This window comes from Pagrus major, chromosome 20 (assembly GCF_040436345.1).
Source record: "Pagrus major chromosome 20, Pma_NU_1.0".
NCBI classification, from domain to species: Eukaryota; Metazoa; Chordata; class Actinopteri; order Spariformes; family Sparidae; genus Pagrus; species Pagrus major.
In genome coordinates this window covers 4,707,034-4,732,874 of record NC_133234.1, presented here as the reverse complement: position 1 = coordinate 4,732,874, position 25,841 = coordinate 4,707,034, and the positions used below count along the sequence as shown (strand labels likewise).

The 25,841-nt window shown below is 39.3% G+C and overlaps 2 protein-coding genes across 5 annotated transcripts in view; one reads left to right on the top strand and one right to left on the bottom strand.

Annotated features, from left to right (window-relative positions):
* The window catches only part of csnk1db (casein kinase 1, delta b), a 100,741-nt gene extending 93,393 nt beyond the window's left edge, over positions 1 to 7,348 (top strand). For all 4 annotated transcript variants that reach the window (XM_073489375.1, XM_073489372.1, XM_073489373.1 and 1 more), the window contains one exon: positions 5,892 to 7,348. Coding sequence is in view for 2 of the 4 variants with exons in the window: in XM_073489372.1 (XP_073345473.1) it covers positions 5,892 to 5,942 (51 nt within the window). In the remaining 2 variants the exon portion in view is untranslated. The remainder of the gene's footprint in view (positions 1 to 5,891) is intronic.
* A 279-nt stretch (positions 7,349 to 7,627) lies between these two features.
* slc16a3b (solute carrier family 16 member 3b) lies at positions 7,628 to 25,123 on the bottom strand. The gene is made up of 6 exons (XM_073489369.1): positions 25,079 to 25,123; positions 16,188 to 16,443; positions 15,931 to 16,074; positions 10,664 to 11,262; positions 10,118 to 10,298; positions 7,628 to 9,071 (listed from the first exon to the last, which is right to left on the bottom strand). Exons 2-6 carry the CDS (start codon positions 16,408 to 16,410, stop codon positions 8,746 to 8,748), a joined length of 1,473 nt encoding a protein of 490 aa, XP_073345470.1. The 5' UTR covers positions 16,411 to 16,443; positions 25,079 to 25,123; the 3' UTR covers positions 7,628 to 8,745.
* Between the last annotated feature and the right edge of the window lie 718 nt (positions 25,124 to 25,841).

The window sequence follows — 25,841 nt, the reverse complement described above, 5'->3', positions numbered from 1 at the left end:
ACCCCACCTCCACCTTGCTGGCATCAGAGTTGAAGTGGAGCTCTGTGCCCGTTACAGAGCCGGCCACGGGCCGATCCATCTGGTCCGTCAAGAGTCACTCTCATCTTATCAGTCCATAAAATCTTTGAAAAATCTGTCTTCAGATATCTCTTGGCCCAGCCTTGGCGTTTCAACTTATGTGTCTTGTGGGCACTCCAGGTAGGTTGCAGTTCTGGAATATGACAGCACTGGAGGATAATGCGTTCTTGGTAGCTTCACATTTGATTCTCCTCAAATCTTTGGCAGTTAATTTACGTCTTTTTTTCTCAACATATTTCTTGCGACTCTGTTGACTATTTGCAACAAACTGTTTGATGGTTCTGTGATCACGCCCCAATATCTTAGCAATTTCAAGAGTGCTGTGTCCCTCTGAAAGACTTTTTACAATTTTTTACTTTTCAGAGTCAGTTAAATCTCTTTTTGGGCCCATTTTCCTGAGGAAAAGAAGCTGCCTAAATATTATGCACACCTTGATTTAGGGTGTTGATCTCCTTAGGCCACACCCTCCCTCATTACACAAATACACACCACCTGATATGCTTAAATCCAATAAGCATTCCAGTTTATACAGCTTGGAGTTGGGAAAACATGCATAATAATGATGATATGGTCAAAATACTGACTTGCCTAATAATTGTGCACACAGTGTAGATGAAACAAAGGCATGACTTAGGATCTCTGCATAATTTATTGTATGTGCTGATCAAAAAGAAAGGGTAGATTCAAATGTAACACCAAGATTCTTCACAGCTCAACTTTGAGAAATAACTTGTCACCTGATCAAAATGGTGTCTCTGTCAAGCGGGGCCAATGGCCAACATCTCAGTTTTATCAGAATTTAGGTGCAAGAAATTCTCTGATATCCATTTTTTCACCACAGACAAGCAGGGCTCTAAATTTGTAGTTTGAGAATGACCATCTGCTTTCATGGGCACATGCTGAGTAACGGCCCAAGTCTCATCCAGGTAGCAGTGGAAATGTATCCCATAACTGCAAATAATTTGGCCAAGGGGTGAAATCTATAAAGAAAAGGGCAAAGTGCAGAGAGCAGAGCCCTGGAGAACTCCAAATGCCAATATTTGCCGTAATCATTAAATCATTTTTCAATGCAAATGTACTTCGGTAGATGAGTGAATCAATAAATAAATTGACAGTCTAAACTTTAGAAGGAGGTGATATTTCAAGCTTTTAGTACTCCAATGGTACAAAGGTCCTTGCTGCATAAATTGCAAAAAACGGTGCGACTGTCAACAATTAAATCTGAGTGTTTTTTAAAGCCCCACTCCAGTGTGTTTTCGTATTTTTATGATTTACTTTCCTGACAATGTTTCATAATTTTGACAAATTACTTAATTTTGTGATCAAACTTTAAAGAAAATTGAGCCGTCACTAAAATCCAAAGGACTGCAGTAGAATCTTGGACTTAAAAGTCATCCACCAAGCTTGGAGGTATGACTTTAGCCAAGCAAGAGCCAGGCCAGAGATGCCAACATGACTTACAAGTGGACTTACGGTCCAACAGCCCTATGCCCTATGTTATCAAATGCTGCACTGAGATCCAATAACAGAAGCACCGAGGTGGAGTTTGAGTAAGTAGAATGTAATCTACCACTTTAGTTAGTGCAGTTGCAGTAGAATGGCAAGCTCTGAAATTATTAATTAGGCAGCCTGAAAGTTGCTGAGACACAACTCTGTCTTAAACTTCAGAGAAGAAGGGGAGATTGGATACTGGTCTATAGTTTTTTAAAGACCGTAGATCAAGGTGAAGTTTCTTAAGAGGCTTAACCTCCACAGTCTTTAAGCTAGTAGGGACCAGGGCTGCACGATATGGTCAAAAAGTGATATTGCGATTATTTTGACAGATATTGCAATTGCGATACAATTCATGATTATTATGGATGATAACATTTTACATCAAAATTTTTTATTGTCATTGAAAAACAAGTAAAATCATGATTATTTCTCCCGGTCTCTGCCAAACGGACATGTTTTATTACATCTGGAGAACAAGCTTTGTAGGCCAGAGCATCTCTGCAGCACTACAAAATTTCATTAAAACACTGTTTTGTGACACATTTTACCTTCAAAAAATAATTGCAGTTCTTGCGATTTGGATATTGCACTTAGTCATATTACGATTTAGATTATTTTGCCATTAATTGTGCAGCCCTAGTAGGGACAGCACCAATCATAAGTGTAAATTTATTACAAATTTATTTTAACCATTATCGGCAAATAAGGAAATTGGATAGAGGATGGATCTGAAGCCAAATTGCTTTCATTTTTGTGTTGCTTCTTATGTTATTTTCTAATTTGTTTTTTTGCTTGCTGTTTCTGTACATTGTTTACAAATTCCCTACCAGCTACCAAAAAGCAAGACAGTAATAATATTAGATAAATAAACTACTATGAGGTGATTTACCAACATACTTTTTGTGATCTTGTTTAGTCTTTAACAGGTTTTAGAAGTGAGGCTCGCCTGTACACCGCCTTTTTCTGCTCACTCTGAACCAAGCAGCGCTGGCCTACTGCCGCTCCAGAATGTAATTTCATACAGCATGAACCGTTGCGGAACCGAAAGCGGCGTTACGGTGCACATCATAACGTTGAGATCTGTATGGGTTTTTTCAGCTTGTTTTCACCCAGTTTCCGCCTGTATATTGAAAAATGTCTCAGCAAATTTTTTTGCCCAAAATCATGTCACATAATTTTCTGGGGACAGATGCTGTTTTTTAGGCAAAAGTGTGATGAAGAGTCAATAGGACAGACAGTAACAGCAACAGCGACTTTCCCAAGTATAAATTTGGCATTTATTTTTCCTCATGTAAGGCTTACCCTTGCACACAGAGGTCGATTTGCCCCTTTTGTGGCTCTGTTACTACCTCCGCTGGAGGATCAGAGGCATAACAAAACGGTTCTTTGTATGTTTGTTCTAAGCATTACCAATTGCTTATTTTTCACTGGATTGGGTTGAGATTGGGTTGGAAACTTGCCAATATGTATCCATTTAAAAAGTTATTGCTGAATGGTTACAGTAATCAAATGAATAACAAGTCATCTTTTTTACCAGAATTTTCATTTTTATTTCCTTGAAATTTGTGAATCTATGTGAAAGTGTTAATGGGACTGCAACTTGGGCTATTAGCTTCAGTTGCCTTTTAAGAATGCATTTTACACAGGATGTAGACTGTAGATTTTTTCGCCTGTTTACCTACAGTGTAGTCACTCTATAAAGGAATCTCTCAGACAGTAATGGGAGGAGAAACAAAAACACAGTGATCAGTTTCCCTGTCCATCGATATTCCAGCCCACAATAACCCCATTCACACTGCCCTTTCAGTGCGGGAATCGTGCTGATTCTCCACATCGCTGTCTGTGTGAAAGCAGAGAGGGGGCACAGTTTTGCTGCTGCTTTGATGTTAGTGCGACTTAGACTTAGACTTACAGGTAGTATCAGAGCCGCAGCGGAGGTGAGCCGGCGTCCCTGTGAATGGAAAAGCTGGTGGCGTGGACAACTAAACAGATCCTTCACTCATCAAAAAAAAAGAGAAATGTCTCACACTTCAACCCACAAAGCAATGTTATAGGACCAAATAACAGTAACATAGTAGCTGGTAGTGTCTTTGGCAACTTATGAGGAAAAAAATGCCGCAGTTATACGTGGAAAAGCCTCGATTCTGCATCTCTGCCTGAAAAACGGACCCAGACGGCTCCCACAGTTGAATGCCGGTGACCTATTGAAAAAAATCACCGTGACAGTCAGCCCTCCCAAATGAGACTTCATTGAACTTTTCCCCAGAAAACGGCATCCCTCCCTGTGAGTGAGAGAGTCAGACAGCGTCCGCTGTTTACTGATGGTGATTATGTAGTTATGTCATTTAGAGCAAAAAACGTAACTTTGTCACTTTCCACAATGTATGGTGGGTCAGGATCTCAATCACAACACATTATAACAGCATCCATATGATTATAAACAGTTGGCGGGTACATGTTTAGATCACACCTTTTGGATACGCGACGCCGGTGTGCTGTATGAATTGACACACTGGTGCAACTTTACGCCAGAGCTGCTCGGTTCAGTGTGAACAACATAGGCAGAGAAATGGTGAGCCTTCACTGCGCTGATAATGCGAAGTCTCTGTGTGAAAAGGGCTACTGTTGCTCTACCTCTTCCAGCTCTAGGATTTGGGACTATGTTGATGGCTGCATAGCGCCCACCCTTACGGCTCCAAATGCGTTGCTGGTCGCCATTCCAATGCAGGGGGATCCTGGCCTCATCAATGAATATCACTGATGACCACTGCTGGATGGTCCAACCAACATGTTACCTGGCCCACTGCAGACGTGCTCGACGGTGCCTGGCATTCAAGGGTGTCACATGCAACAGACGTCTAGCGTTCAATCCATAGTGGTGAAGCCTGTTTCAGATGGTCTGATCAGACATTGGTTCCTCTGACAGCCCTCAGATGTTTCTGGAGTTGTGTTGCAGTGGCATCTCGTTGGCATAAGGCGTAGGTCCTCAGATACTGTTCATCTGCCCTGCCCTGCCCTGCCCTGCATTGCACTGCTCTACGAGGCCTTTCACGCACTGAACCAGTGTTCCAATGACGAGAGACCAGTCTGCTAATGACACTCTTTAGACAGTTGGAGTTCATTAGCAAAATCAATTTGCCCACTCCCTGCCTGGATATGGGTCAAAGACAGTTGGTGCTCCTGCTCAGTCAGTTTATGTCGGTTAACCATGACTATTTCAAATGGCCACAATGGACACTCACTCATTATCCAGTGCTTTTTATAGCCCCCAAACAAACATATTTGCTCAATAACAGCTTCTACTATATTTGTGTGTTTTAAATTTTGACCCTTCATCGAGTTATAGCTCCACAACTGAGCTGAAGCGACTCCACAAAACAAAACCATTTTTCATAACTTACATATACACATGAATATCCATGAGTAAAACCATTGAAGCAACTAATTTTTCAGTAGTTTAATTGTTGTTACCTTTTCAGAAAAAGAGCTACAGATTGTTTATCTTAATTTCCAGTTGTGTTTCATATTGTATTTCAGCAGATTAAGGAACCCAATTAATGGTTGAGCACATAGTAAACTGTAGTAAAAGACTGAAAATAGTCATCAATAATCAATTTTGAATTGAGAATCGTTTTCAGTCAAACACCTAAGTATCAAAATTGAATCGAATCGTGAGATTCACACCCCTACCAATAATTCCTTAACTTAACTGTGACATGTCAGTATTGTTTGTAGATGGTAAAAATCTCTCCTCGGTGCTACTCCCCCACCTCTCTTAAGCCTTCACAAAAAGGACATCTTCACACCCTGATTGGCTTGGAGGGGAATCCCCCGAGCTGTTTTCACTCATTAATCAGGAGTCAGTCTCCCCACCCTGCCAAGGTGATCTGAATCCACTGCAATCAGTCCAGAGGGAATTTGAAATTCAGCCAAAATAAAAAAAATGATAGTAAGTGCTACACAATGGGACTGCATTTTCAATCAAATAATTAGAAGTTATCCTCCCACTGTCCAATTGTTAGCACCAGTCTGACATTCCTCCTTAGAAACATGAAGCTGTTTCCTCAAATTGTGCAGTTTTTTTGATAATGTAGCTCATGATGTGAACATGAGTTTCTGCTCTTGCTGAAATTGCAGACCGTAGATGAATTTAAAGACAGTATATGTGGTTGTCCAGAAGCGATGACTGTACAGGGAAGCATGCATGGAAACCTTATTGAGTCCAGTGTTTTAGAACAGATGTGGGGTTGTTGTTGTTTTTGTTGGTTTTCTTTTTCATGTCTTTAAACCTCCTGCTTCCTGTCCTGTGTTTCCTCTAGATGGTGTCTGGTGTACCATCTGCTGGTCTCCATCTTCTAGCTCCTCGATGAGCCCCCACAATGCAACCTGGCGGACCAAGCCCTGAAGCAATCTGACATACTAATACAACCACCACCACTATTAATTATTATTACTAGAGTGGCAAAATCCCCCACCTCCCAAAACATTTAAGGGTGTTGGACCTCAGGAGCATTCTCTGTCCACTTTATCAGGAGATATTTGCACAACCCTCTGCACTGCAATTCCAATCTCTACCACCCCACCATCACTAGATTTTGAACTGGCAGTGCTTTCTCTGTGGCAAACATGGCATCCCAGCAGTCTTTTCTAGGATGCTGATGACTGACTGATGAAACAACACAGGCTCCTCTTTCCTCTGCTGAAACTTTCGTCATTGATAACCTTACATTTGCACTATCACTGTCTGTTAATTCATACCTGATCAATAAAATTTAATTTCTCTATTTTGCAGCAAGGTGTATCAAGCTGAACCAGAATCTCCCTACTGTGTATATATCTGTTAGTTTAGGGGGCGCGATGCAGCTTTCATTCCCTCCTCCCACCAACCGTTTTTCCTGTTTTTAATAATGACCACCACTTTCTTCGGTAACTCTGCACCCATTTGTATTAAATAAAAAGAAAATACTTCTTTGCATGTTTTAGAGGTGAGCCGTCAGAGTCTGGTACAGAGGCTCAAGTGCTAGTTGAACCCACAAACATACCAAAAACATGCTTTGGCATCTTTCCTATAGGTTGTTTTTCTCTCTGCTCACCTCCAGCCTCTGGTGTACTGATCAGTGAGCCCTTTCTCTTTCTAGTGTTTCTACTGTACAATAGAAGTGCACTTTGAGGGGGCAAAGGCATAACCTAGACCTATTTTCCTAGGTTTCCTAGGTTTCCAGAACATTCTAATTTTTCCTATTTGAATGATTTTCAAGCTGTGAATTACTTGTAATATTGATGTGCTACCATAAGTGTAGTCAGTCTGACCCCCCAAAGCCATGGAGTTCTTATATAAAGCATTGATGTGGGCACACTGAATGTGAAAGAAGCATTGTATGACATGCTTTCCCGTCACAGCTTTTGCCCTTTGTATGAGAATTTCAGTGATCCTGTACCAATGTTACAAAGACTGCAATATCGTCATGGGCATGGAAAATGCATTCTAAATGAATCCTCTTACATTCACAGTTATTGAAATTATTCTGAGTTGAGAGGAAATCTAACCCTATTTTCACAGGCTTCTCTAGCAGCAGTGTGTGATGAATAACTTTATGCCATGCCTGTTATTAATTATTGCTGCTGCTCATTTTTTAAATACTTTTTGATTTTGAACCTTGACCTCTTTGGCCAAGCCCTCTACACCTATCGAATTATGTAAGCAACCAGATCAGTAAGATTTACTTTATCACATTTATATTTGCCAGTTAAACTGTAAATAAATAAACTACTTGTATATTTTTGTGGCTTGAATTAATAATACCTGTGAATTAATCAGTTGATCTCAGTGATTAAAGACTGACTACAGGAAGACTTTGAAGGGTACAAAATGTTGGGAGACCTTCATTTGCACATATAGTATGAGGGATTTGCCCATTTGTACAACAGCTTGGAAATCTGATGTGTGATCTCCAATTAACACCTGGGGAATTCAACTGGCAGAAGCTTGGCACGGTCACATTTCATGTAAATGTAAGCATCGTGCTGAATGGTACAAGGATGCTGGCCATTTATATCAAGAGAAAAGTAATTTATTTTGGAAAAATAGGCATTGAATGCCTACATTGTGCAAGACATTACTCAGAAGAAGTGCAATGCTTGTGTGCTACATTTTCTTCACTCAAGCAGGTGCTTGCTTTCTTGTGTTGGTCTGTTGAGTAATAAATAAGGAATAGAGCACCTAGTTCACAGCATCTGGTGTCATACCAACGTTTAACACAGCAGCTTCCAGTGTTCATAGACCAGAAAAGTAAAGACGGCATAGGACATACATTCATCAACTGAGTGTAACACTGGTATACTGCCCTGTGACAAACAATCCAAGTTTGTTCCAGTATCCTTCAGACAAATGCATTAAACAGCAACTGGGTGAAGTCTTTGAAAATAGCACACAGCAATTAACAACAACAACAAAAGACTTCTATTTGAAATGTATCAATGAGTCAACAGCTGCAATAGGTAATTCAGCTGCCAGGGTGCACGTTGACTGCCCCAAATATTAAATGGCTAATTTTTACTTTTCCACTTTGAGTGTGAGTTCTTGTCCTAATTTGACATACAATGTCAATAAATACTTGCAATAAATAAAGCAAAAGAGTGCAACAAAAAGAAGTAGGTTTTGTCATATAATCCAAGGACCACTTACTGGTTTTTCAAAAGCACCTCACAGTCCTTATCAGCAAATTCAGTTTACTAAGTTGTCATCATATGACCTAAGCATGGGTCATGAAACCCCACCCCGTTTGCAGTTGATGACATATAAAAATTCGAACCAAGAACTAGATATTAACTGAGCGCTTCCCATCTGGTGGCTGTGAGAAGCAGTTGAAAGTTCCAGATAAGAGTCAGTAAGTGGACCTTGAGTGAAGGTGTTTTTTTAATGAACTCATTTAAAATCATTAGGGAAATAGAAAGTAGAATAGCTTGAGTCCTGAGTGGAGAAAACAAGATCTGATCACTATGTTGCATTTAACCAATTCCGATTCCAGATCTTAATAATGGAACATCCCTGCCCTGCATCCATTATATCAAATTGTGATTTTCATTTAAAGGGTGGTATCTGCCCTCTTTTCATTCCATTTGTTCCCCTGCACTTTCTCACAGTTTGTCTTTCCTCATTGCTATTCTTATTCTTCATAACATCTTGTTTTCATCTCTGCCCTCCTTCCCCATCTCCTTTATCATCATCACCTCCCCCGGTTTCACAGCATCAACTATCCCATTCTCTTTTCCTCTTGGCTTTTTTTCGCCTTTGTCAACTTCCTGGCCTTCATCACCATAGTTCAGCCCCTCCATCTCTGAAGCAGTCACAGCCATCTCCATGTTAGCATCTGGATCTTCTTGTTTCCTTCTAATGCAAAGGAAGTTCCCCATAGTGATGACAAAAGCCGACAGTGTGACCTCACAGCCTGCCAACAGGAAGACGTACATGTACTGATGGGTGGCATCCAGTAGGCGACCTGGTGGAAAGTACAAGAATAATCACAGTAAAACACCTTCACTGTACAAGATTCTGCAATTGAGAAGATCTAGAAAATTCTGTATCAGTACTTATGGCTAAAAACCCAGTGTAAACTTGTTTTGACAGTAAAAATGATTGGAGCCTTTTTGTTTTTATTCAAAAACAATAAAAAGTTGTTTAGACTTCTTTTAAACCTGCTGGCACTTTAAATAAAATATGAATTCACAAATCAGTGAAAATCATATAAAAACATGATTTGCATTGCAAGCACCTTTATTTAACCTACTGTTTTTTATTTTTTTTTACTAATAGGGACACTGAAATATCTAGTTTACATAACAGGACCTAATATACATGACAGAGTCCTGACAGCAGTTATGTTTACTGCAGTGAAAGTACACACAAAAACTGTATGGAAACTAACATGGCACTTAGTGGTGAATCCATAGTATTAGAAGATTTTATTAAAGCAGTGTCCACTCTATTCCGCAATTCTTGATGCTTTTTGGTGTTATCTTGAATTTGTACAACCAATGATGATAATCCCATCAGTTAGTGAACGTAATTGAGCCAGAACATCTTTCTCTCTGAATTGAGGATTCATTTCAACCAAACCAGAGGTGACTGAGGAAGACAAAACCTGACTTTTGGTGAGTTTTATTTTGCTTATGTAAGTATGCTTTTCAGTCCACTTAAAGCTCAAAATCCACCCATTTTTTTATACATATATATATATATATGTATATCAATTATACATATATATATATATATATATATACATATATATATATATATATATATATATATATATATATATCAACACTGTTGCTTCTTCAGGTTAATGTTATACAATACAATTTTGGCCATATCTTAGATATTGCCCCCTTTAAAGGTCCTTTTAAAACAAAGGCTTAATTTTGTTCAAAATTGGCAAAAACTGAAAATAATGAACCATAAGTGTTACACAGTCTCAAATAAACAAATGTGCCAGAGAACTGAACGTGAGGAGAGACACATTCACATTCATTCCTTCCATGCTCTGACCTGCTCCAGGAGGTCCCACTAGTACAGCAATAGCTTCCATCAGCAGCACTAGGCCTATGGCGCTGGAGAACTTCTCTGTCCCTACGATGGCCATGAGGACCTCGAATTGCAGCGCTCCCACCATGCCGTAGGACATACCAAAGAAGATACAGAAGACCACCAAACCTGAATAGTCTTTCGCCTGCAAGGAAATAAACAGGAAATTTCTGAACATGACACAGGTGCAGGTGATGAGACAGGTCTCGTTAATCAGGTAAGACTGGAGCTATAGACACAGTAATTTGTCTATTCTTCAGTATTAACTTTAAATGTTAATGAACTGACCTACATCTATGTCACTTTCTTTCTAGCAGCCTGAATGCTATACACATTAGTGACAGAATCTCTTCATTGTTAAATTCCATTTTTCTCAGTTTTTTTTGTTATGTTATTTGTTATTTATTTTGTTAGACCGGTATGACAGACATGGCTTCAGTAAGTTTGTGAAGTAACTGCATTTTCCTCTCCATTCTCTTTATAATAAAGAACGCATTGCTGCATTGTTACCTGTGATCCTATGATGTCAGTGCAGCCATTGAAGATAATAGCAAAGCTGAATAGGTAGACACTTCTGGGCCGTACACACTTCATTCCTGCTATGAGTCCTGACAACGGCCGAGCAAACATATCGACAAATCCCAAGATGGTGAGCAGCAATGCTGACTTGGTGTCCTCATTGCCTAGGCCTTTAGCATAGCTGACCACAAAAACAGGGGGCACAAACAAGCCCAACACCATAATAGATGCTGCAGTGGTATAGATGACAAAACCTCTGTCCTTGAACACACTGAAATCCAACAGTTTCTTCTTTGGCTTCTCTGTTGCAGCTGGAAGAGTGCTCTCATCAAGCTCCTGGGCCTTCTTAGAGATCAACAAGGGCCTCATGAGGGCACCACAGGCACAGCAGTTGAGTAGCATCCCTCCCAGTATGAGGAACCCCCCCCTCCAACCATACTGATACTGGAGAATCTGTCCCAGTGGAGAGAGACAGCACAGTGCCACAGGGCTGCCTGCTGCAGCCAAGCCATTGGCTAGAGGACGTTTCTGACTGAAGTAGCGATTCAGCATAATCAGAGATGGCTGAAAGTTCAACGCCAGACCCAGACCTGAGGAGACAGGCAATGCAACAGAAATAATTAACTTACACGCACACTCAACTCAACAAAAATCATCCTTCCCTTTAGAGTGCAAGAATATCCAAGGAAAATGTATTGTCATCTTTGGAGATTAGTTGACTTACTTAGAGTCTTAAAGGGAAAATGAGACATGTTGCAAAAATGTAGTACTACATACTAGGTTCCGAGTTAGGTTGGAGCCAAGGTAGGGTCTGATCTCCCATGAAAGCAGTAAAATCATACATCTGTGGGGGTCACTAATACATTACCAACAAAAAATATTATTATTCAATCACAAATAACAAATTTCTCAGTGGTATGAGTTTTTTTAAATTAGTGATATAAATAGGTTAAAAGAATCACACACACCATATTCTCTCGTGAATGACAGTGATAATGACCATATTATTCTCAATGAGTTGTGCGCCGTCATACTTTTTCATCTTTAAATCAAATAACTTGACACAATTGTTACAAGAAGTGGACTGCTGTGTGTGTGTGTGTGTGTGTGTGTGTGTGTGTGCGTGTGTGCGTGTGTGCGTGCGTGCGTGCGTGCGTGCGTGCGTGCGTGCGTGCGTGCGTGCGTGCGTGCGTGTGTGTGTGTGAAAGTCATGGGCTTGAATGTAATGAGGTGAAGTCACTAGTAACTGTTTTATCACCAGACTCTCTTACAAATCACATGAGAAACTTTGCGAAACGGCTGCAGCAAATTCTACTTCTATCCATCATCACTGGGGCCTTCTTGTAAATTTGGCAGTTTGTCATGGCATTGCTGTCAAAGCCTGTCTGTTTTTCGTGTTTTAAGTGCATCCTGTCTGCTTTCATATCTGGAGTGTGTCTTATCTCCCAGCAGCTATTTGAACACACTATTTTAACTGATTTAGCCATTTACACCATATTTATGAAAAAATATAGCATAGTGACAGTAAACATGTTACATTTTACAAATTGAAGAAAACTGTAACCAAATATGCTACTTCTTTGGAGGATTCCCTCAGATTCCCTCAAAAAAACCTTTGATTTTGAGACTTTTAAGTGCTCGTAGGCAACTGGACTGGTTTCAGTTTCTTGAAGACGTTTCACCTTTCATCCAAGAGGCTTCTTCAGTTCTAGCTAACTGGAGGGGAGTTGCCGGCTTTAAACCCTGTGTGGGTGTGTCCTTGTGGGCTGAATGGGAGTTTGCAGGCAAAGCCACAAGTGGCCCTAACGACTCTGAAACTCAGAGCTCACGTGTCCTTAACGACTCTGTAAGGACACTCCCACACAGAGTTTAAAATCCTGCAACTCCCTACCAGTTAGTTAGAACTTCTTCAGTTCTAACTGAGGCTTCTTCAGCCTCTTGGATGAGAGGTGAAACGACTTCAAGAAACTGAACAAGTCCAGTTGCCTACAATACAGCACTTAGAATTACCATGACCTGGATGACTGAGAACCTTCATCAACCTGTACATTACACTATTTAGTGTTTGTTTATTTGGATCTTCTTTACTAGTGTTTGACCATAACTACTTTTTGATTGAGTGAAAATAACATTGGTACTCCACACCATGATAACAGGGTCTAAAGCAGATTCATCTGAATCTGTAGATGTTTAAATCAGATCCACTTATTTACCATAGCATAACAATTATCATGATGTGCAAGGTAAAAAGGAAGGGATATTACATAATTGCTTTTTTCTGTTTTACTTTTATATCTGTTCTTCTGTAAAATGTAAATCGTTTTACATTCTGATATTTTTTCTGTTAATTTATCTTGTGTGGCCTGCCCTCTTCTAGGTCAGGGTGGAGTGGATGCCTTGTAGCCCAGGCATCACTTGGCAATACCTTGGCCTGTTCAGTCGTCCTCCGGGATCCACACTCTTTACATATATACATTTTAAACAATGATGCGAGTTCATACAGAGAACAATCTACTGCTCAACGTCAGCAAAATCAAGGAGCTAATAATTGATTTTAGAAAAAAGGGGGCAAACAGGTGGTGCGCCACATCATGAGGTGGCGCAGGTGAGCAGTTATAGGTTCATAGGAATTAGCATCACTGAGAACCTATCTTGGATCACACATCGCCACCCTGGCTAAAAAAGCACAGAAAGGGGTCTACTTCCTATGGAAGCTTAGGAAGGCTGAATTCCGGAGAAAGATTCTGGTCAATTTTTACAGAGGAGCAATAGAAAGCATGCACTGCAAGCATCCTGACTGGAAACATCACAAACTGGCATGATTCATGCACGGCCCAGAACAGGAAAGCTCAACAGCAGGTGAATAAAATCGGCCAGAACATAACTGCTACCTATCTATAGAGCATCAGCGACATCAGTTAAGGATACTAAAAGACGACATCCAACCCAGCAACAGTTTGTTTAGCCTGTTGCCATCTGGCTAAAGATACAGTATCTGCTGCCATTCCACCAGACTACGGAGCAGCTTCATTCCCCAGGCCTAGGAGTCCTGAACTCATCCTCAACACTCCATTTTCTAAAATAGATGTAGCAGGACTCAAGGATTCAATCATTATGTTTTTTTTCAAACCCTTGTTTAAAGAATGGCAATGAATTTACCTTGTACATTGTATATATTTTATATAATTTACTTGTATCAGACAATCTTTTTTCTGTTCTGTACACACGACATCTATTGCATGTCTGTCCATCCTGGGAGAGGGATCCCTCCTCTGTGGCTCTTCCTGAGGTTCTTCCATATTTTTCCCCCTGTTAAAAGTTATTTTTTTTCCAATATGGCCAGTTTTTCCTCACTCGAATTGAGGGTCTCAGGACAGAGTATGTTGTTCTCTGTACAAATTGTAAAGCCCACTGAGCAATGTGATTGTGATTTTGGTTTACATAAATAACATTTATTTGATTTGATTTGATCATTGAATTGTGCCAGAGTTTGGTGCCTGTTCTACTGTAGTCTAAGGGAGATGCATGGTAAAGCAAATTAAAACCTGAGATATCTATGTCATCTATGTCCTTTAATGAAGAATTGCCTAGGCAAAATAAAATAACTCACTTCAGAGAATGGGCTGATGTGCCAAAATGTGCACATTTGCTGTTGGTCTCCAAATTGTAATATCTAAATATCTTTTGTGCTGTCAACATAGTGGTGAATGGGCAGACCACTCCACCTCTCCCTTCTCTGTTTCACAGGTCATTAATCTGGGTGATTGGGGCACTGTTGCTTTGGTGTGTTGTTGTTTAGCTATTTAGCTATGTTTTTAAGGTACATTTTGTTTAAATTGTATCTTAATTAAGTGATTTATTTGCATTCAAGTTGCATTAATCTTATGATGGATTTATAATGGACTGAAGCTTCTAAATGAGGTTAATAAAGTTACAAGGTTAGAGGGTTACATTTATTTATCATTTAATAATGCCAGGATTGCAAAATCAAATTGAATTAGAGTCCTTTTAAGCTACATCACAACAAAACAAATATTATATGGTGTAGTGTGGAGGACGAATTGAGGAGTCTCACAGCCTGAGGAAAGAGGCTGCTCTATAGTCTGGTGACAGACTGTGACTAGAGTGTGTGTTGTCTTTTAGTATCCTTTGGGCTCTGACAGACATCTCACTTCACCTCTATCACTGATGCTTGGCAGATAACCATTAATGTTCTAGGCAGCTTTAATCACCCGCTGTAGAGCCTTCCTGTCCTGGGCTGTGCACAAACCATGCCAGTTTGTTATGTTTCCAATCATGATGTTTTCTATTGCTCTTCTGCAAAAGTTTACAAGAATTTGAGTCACGGTCCCCGATCTACTCTCCACAACTCACTCGAAAATACAAGGCTCCTCCAACTCTCGACAAACTTCTACGTCATCTGCTCCTATGTCAACTCCTTCTCACGCTGTCAGCGCCCAGCGGTGAAAGTCAGCGCCTAGCAAGCTCCTACCTCTTGTATTACAGCAAGTGAAGTGCGCATGTACAACTTATAACAAATAGGGAATAGCCAGAAATATGTCACCTCTCAGTAACTTTACACAACGTAGAACATTTTGAATCTATGTTTTTATTGTAGATTATACATGCTACTCACTAACTGTATAATATTTAGGTTGATCATTTAAAAATATAAAAAATTATTCAATGAAGGTCTATATGATTCTTCTTCATGTGACACAGGTGGGGCGGCGCCTTAGCACCCCCTATTGATGGGCCGCCACTGCACAGAACTTTACACCTGTAAACTTTACACCTGTAAAGTTCTGGTGCGTTTGAGCTAGCCTTGCGTGGCCATGATGAAAGTGTACGCTCAGAAAATCCTGCTGTTTTCAGAGGATGGGTGGATTTTGCAAACATCTGCAGAGTGCTGCTGTGTTACAGTACAGAATGAACTCCTTGACTGAATGCTCTCAGTTTTGAGAAAGCACATCATTGAAGAAATCATGAGTGCTGATTTTGTTTGAAGTCATTTTAGTCATTTTTCAAGCTCAAATTTTTTGCTGCTGTTCTTCGTGTCATTTATGATAGTAAATGGAGAGTCTTTAGGTTTTGGACTGATGGTTTGACAAGCAGGGCTCTGGGAATTTGCAAATTTAAAAAATATTTGCAAAATATAAATATATATATATTGCAGAATATACGGATGCATGTAAATTTCTGTTTCCTTGTTACATGTTTGTGTTTTTCCTATCTGTGAATGTATGTTGTGACTTTACCTGTGATAACTCCGGTGCAAAGGTAGATGTGTGTAATGCTGGTGGCAAAGGAGGCCAAAATCATTCCAAGCGAGGCAAAGAGCCCTCCAACCATCATCACCGGTCGGCAGCCAAACCTGTTTACCAATACACTGCACAGAGGGCCTAGGCAAAACATAATTAATAAGTATACAGTATACACGTGTAGTATGGTATTAAGCATTTTGATGTAGTTAATCAATTAATCACTATCAGACATGTATGTTATCCTTGCCTACCTGTGCCATAAAGCATGGCAAGCAGAATTGATGAGATCCAGGCAGTGTCACTGTAGCCAACATCAAACTCACGAATCAGTTCCTTGAAGAAGACGCTGACAGCCTTGGGGAAGGCATAGGAAAAGCCAGTGATGACGAAGCAGCCAGCCAACACCGCCCAACCCCAACCACCATCTGGTGCCTTCATACCAGAAGGCCCATCGTCCACCACTGCTCCTCCCATGATGCTCTCTGACAGCTGTGTTGTTGGCAGTGGCTATAAACACAGTTGTAAAAGACACAGATTTGTTGTGAAGTCATAAAGTCATCTTCATATTAAATTTAGGAATTATTTTAAACCATAGTGCTATCCTAGAGCACTTATTGCTTATTAGAGTTTAAAACCAGGAGTCAAATCATATTTGTGTGTAGTTAATACTTTCATTAGTGCAGGACAATGCATTAGTTATTGGTCATCCAGCTCCATCCACCGTTTTTTTTAATTTGTTTCAGCATGTGTTGTGTTCATTGCAATAAGGTGGGAACATGGTATCTGCTGGGGATGATTAATTGTTGACATAACTATAATCTTTATTGGTCTCTCATTCATTGCATTTATACATTCTACATTTACGATTCTTCTAGAATCTGTTGTTCAAAGCATCATTTCTATGTTGTAAAAACAACCTTGTTTCTTGCATGTGTTATTTAAGAGCTTTTTGGGAGTAATACATTTTTTTCCCTCCTCTATTATATTTCCCCCTATTATATCATACTATATTACACTTTACAACACCCTTAACTGTGCTTTCCTTTTACCAAATTATAAAAGTGGAAGGAAGCTGCCCCCCCACCCATGTAATTATACACACAACTGTATATACTGTATGTGGTATATTAATTCTTTAAATGTTCATATTCATTTTATTAATTTTATGTCAGTACATACAGTTTTTTGGTTTGTTTAACCTTCTTGAAAGATGATAGGCCATACATTTCTATGTACAGTGACTATAAAAAGTATTCACCCCCTTGGATGTTTTTCCCTTTTATTGCTGTTATAAATGGAATCATGGTCAATATAATTTGTTTTTTTGACAAAACAATTTACAAAAATATATATACATCTTTAATGTTCAAGTGAAAACATAACTTCTACAAAGTAATGTCAATTAATTAAAAATATATAATAAAAAATAAGTGATTGCAGTATTCACCCCTTCAAGTCAGTATTTAGTAGATGCAGATCTCAATCAGGCTCACACTAAATACTGACTTGAAGGGGTGAATACTTATGCAATCACTTATTTTTTATTATATATTTTTAATTAATTGACATTAATTGGCCACAATCACAGCGCAAAATCTGTGTGGGTAGGTCTCAATCAGGCTTGCACATCTGGACACTGTAATTTAACTCCTTTCTACTTTGCAAAAACTGCTCAAGCTGAACAGTGAACAGCCCTTTTCAAGTCCAGCTACAAACTCTCTATTGGATTGAGGTCTGGGCTTTGACTCGGCTACTCAAGAAAATCTACCTTGTTGTCTTTAAACCATTTCTGTGTAGCTTTCGCCGTATGCTTTGGGTCATTGTCTTGCTGGAAAATAAATCTTCTCCCAAGTCGTTGTTCTCTTGCAGATTAAATCAGGTTGCCCTCCAGGATTTCCCTATACTTTGCTGCATTCATTGTACCCTCTACCTTAACAAGCCTTCAAGGGCCTGCTGTTGAGAAGCAACACCCACAGCATGACCCCTGACTTATGCTTTTCAATAACCTTTCAACGGGGTTGCTCTTGCACAGGAGAAGGAACAGAAGCACATCAGGGGAGCTCTTAAACCTGGCTACCCTAACTAGACCTTTCTCAAAACTTCCAAAAGATCCAGAGCAGACAGAGAGGCAGAGACGTAAAAACGGAACAACATCTTCATTCCTTATATCAAGGGAATATCTGAGAAACTTACGGTTCACTTCAAACCCAGCAACAGACGGAGGCAGAAACTTGTCCACCCTAAGGACAAAAAACTGAGGCATATACAGAGTAATGTAGTTTATGCTGTTTAATGCAGCCAGGATTGCACAGATTTGTACATTGGGAAACAGCCCCTCTATAAGAAAATGGCACAACACAGGAGAGCCAACTCCTCAGGTCAAGACTGCTGTCCACTTAAATTTGGAGGAGAAAAAGTATTGCTTTGAGAACAACAATGTTCACAACTTGGCCAGAGAGGACAGATGGTTTAAAAAAGACATAAAAGAATCCATCTACGTCAAACTAAAACAACTATCTTTGAACAGAGGAGGCGGCTTCAGACATTACTTATCACGCACCTACTGTAGTGGCGGATTTGTTCTAAATAATAATGCCCTTTGTCCAAATAAAAAGAGTGAATCTTACGCAGGGTTGTGACAAAACAATTTTCCAGTCATTTGGGTACGGTTTTGCGGTTTATTCTCCATTTGAGTGGCAAACAATTGACAATGGCTGGCGTCTGCGTCTCTCTTGCCCTGTCACCCTGGTAAAAAAACATAAACCCTTCCCAGTGCCTGCCTCCCACCACCTGCCTAGTCATATATATAGATTCACCTGTGCCAGTGCCTTCAAAACAAAAGCCTAATCAAATATTCAAAATCACAAAAACAATGCTACTAATATTGTAATCAAACTAATTAACTAACTTGTACTCATCAAACCATTAACAAAATAAATAAATGTTGAAATTATATTACAAACAATGAATAGCTCCAACACCTACAATGCAGTACTGAGTTCCCTCCCCGGACAGCTTGACAACTATTCACACCTGGACTCACCTAGCCCTAACGACCCACATGGAGGCCGGTTGGGTGGTCCTAACAACTCTGTAACTCAGAGTTCACATGTGACCTTAACGATTCTTTAAGGACACACACACACAGGGTTTCAAACCTGCAACTCCCCTCCAGTTAGTTAGAACTGAAGAAGCCTCTTGGATGAGAGGTGAAATGTCTTCAAGAAACTGTCCAGCTGCCTACGATATAGCACCTAGTATTACCATGACCTGGATGACTGAGAACCTTCATCAACGTGTCTTTATACTATATATACAGTGCTGTGCAAAGGTTTTCGGCAGGTGTGGAAAAATGCTGTAAACTAAGAATATTCAAAAATATAAATAATAATTGTTTATTTTTATCAATTTACAAAACGCAAAGTGTGTGAACAAAATAAAAATCTAAATAAAATCAATATTTGGAGTTACTACCCTTTGCCTTCAAACCAGCATAAATTCTTATAGGTACACTTGCACAAAGTCGGGGACTTTGTAGGATTATAGTCAGGTGTATGATCAACCAATTATACTAAACAGGTGCTAATGATCATCAATTTCACATGTAGGTTGAAACACAGTCATCAACTGAAACAGAAACAGCTGTGTAGGAGATTTAAAACTGGGTGAGGAACAACCAAACTCTGCTACCAAGGTGAGGTTGTGGAAGACAGTTTCATGTCACAGGTCATACACCATGGCAAGACTGAGCACAGCAACAAGACACAAGGTAGTTATACTGCATCAGCAAGTTCTCTCCCAGACAAAGATTTCAAAGCAGACTGGGGTTTCAAGATGTGCTGTTCAAGCTCTTTTGAAGAAGCACAAAGAAACGGGCAACGTTGAGGATCGTAGACGCAGTGGTCGGCCAAGGAAACTTAGTGCAGCAGATGACAAACACATCAAGCTTATTTCCCTTTGAACTTAGAAGATGTCCAGCAGTGCCATCAGCTCAGAACTCAACACCCATCTATTGTCTGGAGAAGTCTGGCTGGAAGTGGTCTTCATGGAAGCGTTTCCAAAAAGCCATACCTCCGACATGGGAACAAGGCCAAGTGACTCAACTATGCACAAAAACATAGGAACTGGGGTGCAGAAAAATGGCAGCAGGTGCTCTGGACTGATGAGTCAAAATTTGAAATATTTGGATGTAGCAGAAGGCAGTTTGTTTGCCGAAGGGCTGGAGAGTGGTACAATAATGAGTGTCTGCAGGCAACAGTGAAGCATGGTGGAGGTTCCCTGCATTTCTGCAAATGGAGTTGGAGATTTGGTCAGGATTAATGGTGTCCTCAATACTGAGAAATACAGGCAGATACTTATCCATCATGCAATACCATCAGTTTGGAACAACCTACCAGCCGAGTTCCTTCAAAAACTGTGTGCAAGTGTACCTAGAAGCATTGATGCTGTTTTGAAGGCAAAGGGTGGTCACACCAAATATTGATTCGATTTAGATTTCTATTCTGTTCATTCACTGCATTTTGTTAATTGACGAAACTAAACTATGAAAACTTCCATTTTTGAAAGCATTCTTAGTTTAGAGCATTTTTTCACACCTGCCTAAAACTTTTGCACAGTACTATATATATATATGTGTGTATGTATATATGTATATGTGTGTATGTATATATGTATATGTGTGTATGTATATATGTATATATATATGTATATATGTATATATGTATATATATATGTGTGTATATATATATACACATATATATATATATACATATATATGTGTATGTATATATATATATATATATATATATATATATATATATATATATATATATATATATATATATATATATATATATATATATATATATATTTATACACACATATATATATACATATATATATATATACACTGAACAAAAATATAAACGCAACACTTTTGTTTTTGCTCCCATTATTGCAGCCAGCCTAAGGCACACCTGTGCAATAATCATGCTGTCTAATCAGCATCTTGATATGCCACACCGAGGTGGGATGGATTATCTCGGCAAAGGAGAAGTGCTCACTAACCCAGATTTGGACAGATTTGTGAACAATATTTGAGGGAGATGGTCTTTTGTTTATATAGAAAATGTTTTGGATCTTTGAGTTCAGCTCATGAAAAATGGGAGCAAAAACAAGTGTTGCGTTTATATTTTTGTTTAGTGTACGTGTATACATATACATGTGTGTGTGTGTATATATATATATATATATATATATATATATATATATATATATATATATATATATATATATATATATATATATATATATATATATATATATATACCGTCCTGCCAGTCGCCACCGACTGGCAGGACGGTGGCGAGCGGAACAAGCTACTGCTAACGTGAGTTGTTAAAAAACCTTCTTTTCAGTAAACTCTGTGTACACAAACAATGTTCTCAATGCTCGTGTTCATGTTTAGAGACCCTGGTGATACTACGAGCAAAGTTTCATGTTGTGTCGGTCTTCTTAGTGTTTTAAAAATAGCGATTTTGATGCTACCATACAGCTGCCCCTACACGCAATTGAAAATGATTTTGACCCGAAAAGGAAACTACGCTAAATCTTAAAAGTGGCTTTTTCGTCGAAATTATGCTTTTACACAAAGGTTTGACTCGTGTACATTCACAAAAAAAAAAATAAAAATTCTGTTCAATCTTTATTAACCTCTATTAAATTCATGGACCTTGCAAAATCCTATAGCTGCACTCCAAATACTTATGATTTTTTTTAAGTTTGTCCCTTGGAGCTTAACTTAATTTTTGTGATTGTTTGTATGTGTATTCTAAGCCTCACCAATTGCTTATTTTTCCACTGGATTGGGTTGAAATTCGTCCTGAACATAAAAAAAAAACCCTGAAGGTAATATGCAACATGTATTCATTCAAATAGTTGTTGCAGAATGTTTTTCATGAAATTAAAGGGACTTGGGGCAGAATTTGTGAAAAAGTAAACATGCATTTTAAGTTTTTTAATGCTAATGGGTGATGAAGCGTTCAAAACCAAAAAGAATGAGCCCACCCACGTATCTCTCCATTGCCTTGAACAGGCTGCGTGCTGCATAATGTACTGCAATTTGTGGTCCGAATTTCCCGCGCAGTCCCGCGTCCTCGGCGGCTTTCGACTTGGATACAGGAAGAAGACAAGCGCGGTGGACCCAAACTAGTGTTTGGGTAGTAATGGATTGTGCTACAGCCAGCAAACAACCTACCACCACACAAAGTCCACTAAAAAGTCATACTAAGAAGAAAACAAAGGTTTAATCAGTGGCATGTCGTGAGTCGAAACGAAATTACAACCAAAGCCGGGCTTGGGACTGAAAACAGATGTTGACATGGCTCATTTCCTAGTAACCAGGTAAGAAAACATTACAGGTCATGTTTAGAGCTTGATTTGAAAATCATATGAGATCACGAGGACTTGGAGTGACCTAACGTGCAAAGTAGCGTTAGCTGCAAACATGTAACTTAGTCCACCGCTGTGTAACACTGAATAGTTACAGACTGTGCATTTTCCACGGTCCTTTAGTCTGAAACCGAATAGTTAGGAATATGTCCCTTTATATATGGGACCGAAAGTCCAACCTGTGATCCGGGAGGTGACGTTAGCAGCTGGATGTAGCCACAGGCTAACGGTTTGTTTGTGTCTGTGTAGTAACATTAGCTGCTTACACACAGCAATCCCGTATCAGAGACGATATTTTTGTCCCCCAATATGCCGTCTTTACTTTCGCCTGTGCCTTTCACAGAACGAGCCGGCTTCCCGGCTGCTTCATGTGTGTAGGGGATAAGGCATCAGCTGCACTGCTGTGAAGAGTTCATGCGTGCTCCCGCGCCAGCTTGGCTGATGGCTGCAGTTACCCTAACGGCCGCAACGGCCATCGTGTCACTATTGAGTCTTATTTCTTGATCCTGCCCCATGTCCCTTTAACAATAAATCATTTTTTACCAGTATCAAGAATTTTTCATTTTCAAAAATTAACATCTCCACAAGTTTTCACTTTCTTTCAAACAAATCATGATTCTGGGCAGTATTAATATCGTTCACATGTGGGAGTTCTTTGCTCCTGCAATATATATATATGTGTGTATATATATATATATGTATATATAAAAACATTTCTAAAAAAATATTGGTTGTATATATCCCCAAGACAGATTTATATAATTTCCATGCATTTCTTTCTTTGAAAGTGCTCATATTCATTGCATATGTATAAAAAAAATTCAAAGATGTTACATTACAAAACATTCAGTATTTCATTTATAACAATTAATACATGATTGTACTGTGTTGGCTTCAAGGTTATTTTCTTTGTTTGATACCAATGGAGCATCTTTGTCAAGGGGTTCCAGAAATTTGCTAGTAACAGCTTGTGATGGCGTAGTTTGTTACATAGTGGACACATTACACATTATTACACATTATACACAACTTGTCTGAACTAATTTCCAACATCATCAACTTCGCCAAACTTGAAAAATCAACACTCAATGTGTGGCTTTGCAGAGTGTAAAAGATATGCAAAATGCATATATAATTTAGTATATGTGGTGAATAATTGAATGAGCTGTTATGGGCACAATTTAAGGGCATATGTCATTTATTTATTTTTTAAAAACTGTTTGTGCTTCAATGAAAAAAGACATGTATTTAAAAAATGCCTGAAGATCTCGAAATAAAGCAACTTATCAATTTATAATGCCATATTTGGATATGTACATTCACTGCTTCAACCATGTGCTACAATAATGTTATATTTTTTAGTTAAAATACTTAATTTTGGGGTCATGTGTTTCTCATCAAATCAGCATATTCATGCCAACCTTAAAGTCCCCATGCCACCCAATGAGGTATTTCTCTAGATCCGACCCCACCTACTTCACGAGGCTATTTTGCTATGATGTATATGCATCAGACATGTCTATCACGGTGCGTACGAACACACACCGGCGGCTTAGGTGAGGACCAAGGCACGGGTCTTTTATATCAACAGTTACAAAATGTTATAACAACTTTGCCTACAATAACCAGAGCCTAAGCACTTCCAATACAATTTACACATTAATATCTTTATTCATCTGCCCTACACTTAGTCGCCTGACATTCAGCCTATAGCCTTATTGCCTAACAAGGCGAATAGGCCTTCATTCCAAGAGGGCAGCTAAACAAACACATAGCTACCATTGAAAAGCAGTATTCACATGGTATGGAGCTACCATCCCATGTGCTTTGATAATCAGTCACTAATCAAAGCAGTTTCCATGCAGAGATATTCCAGATGATGTGCGTACATTTGTAGCCTATAACTCAGTGTTTCGTAAAACGAAGAAATGATGATGTTGAAAGTCCTGACATCATCCGCTTCAGGGATGCAGCCGATTGCACGTAGGCAGTCCGACTACTGCGTCACATCCAAAAAGTAGTCCAAACTTTGAGAGAGGCGCCCGTTTAACGCTCTCTGTGTGAAATAACACCCACTCACTCATCGTTCGCATCGACAAACTAATACAAAAAATAACTATAACTATTTCGGTAGAATATTTATTTTCATACCTAGTCCAGTCTCGAACTCACGGAAGTTGGTGAAAAGTACACAGTGAGCACAGTCTAGACCTTTCGTTGTTTTTTGTGTGTGATTTATTTGCCTATTATTATTATTATTATTATTATTATTATTATTATTATTATTATTATTAGGCCTATTATTATCATTATTTTATTTTACACAGTACAGATCAAAGTTTTAGGCTTATCTGAATGAGTCAGTTGCCTATTTTACTTGGTCCACTTCATAAGTAACCTTCTATTTAGCTGCACATATGATGTGAATGTCACAAACAAATGTGGATCACTGTAAGTGCGGAGAAACCTCGGTCTTTAGAGATTAGCACGTAATAACAGTTTACACTAACCAGACACGTTATGGTAATAAAATTTGCACATTAATATTCTTTTTAAAAAATCAGTCTTTATACCTGCCGATATGTTACTTTGGCGTACAACAGATTCGAAGAAGGCAAGAAGACGGCAGTAGCACAGACACATAGTCTACACATACCATTGGTTAAAAAGAAAAGCAATAATTACAAGGTACCTGCTGAGATCCTGTCTTCCTCCTTCCTTCAGAGGAGCCTTCACATAAACTGCTTGAGTGTGCTTCCTTTCTCATACGGCGGCGCGCAGACAGGAAACTCCTGCGGTGGTTCCTTAAAACTCCGCCTTGTCAGTACGCGATCCATACCGGCTGACACGCCTCACTCCCCCACCCCACCCCTTCCTGCTTAAATAAAATAACTTCTAAATGGCAGGCATGCACCACAATCTCTATTTCTCTAATTGTGCCTGTTTATTCATTTGTCAAAATTTTGGAGCCAGCCATCTGATTAATTGCCAACAAGCCCTCAAAAGCCCACTTAGCCTACTACATTTCTGTAGAAATATTGAAGCAATATCAGACGACCAATTTAGTAAGTTCATTAGGTGATGGGAGTGACACTGGACCTGATGGGTGCAAATGTCTTCTTCACGTGCTCACTGCATTATGATGATTGTACTTCGACAGTGCCTATATGTCCCTCTGTATGAAATGGCTATAAACTACTGATGTCTGCTCTCTCTGCTTCACTGGCTGACGCGCATGCACAGACTTGCAGTTGTGTCATCATCTTTTATGTGTTCTTAAATAGATTTTTTTTTCAATAATGTAACTTTGTAAAGGTGTTAAATTACACATTTTTTATTTTAGTGTCGTAGGACCAGGAACTTTTGTCTATCACAGTAGCTGGGGAACACTTTGACAGACGTTCGGTTGCCATGGAATCTATTCGCATCAGAGACCCGAGCGAGCCACTTCGTTA

Bases quoted from the DNA above. Each gene is read 5' to 3' on its own strand.
- slc16a3b (XM_073489369.1), bottom strand. From the start codon at position 16,410: ATGGGAGGAGCAGTGGTGGACGATGGGCCTTCTGGTATGAAGGCACCA. The intron at 16,075-16,187 runs GTAGGCAAGGAT...TGTTTTGCCTAG, and splicing joins TGCCATGCTTTATGGCACAG to GCCCTCTGTGCAGTGTATTG. The intron at 11,263-15,930 runs GTAAAGTCACAA...CTGTCTCCTCAG, and splicing joins TTGCACCGGAGTTATCACAG to GTCTGGGTCTGGCGTTGAAC.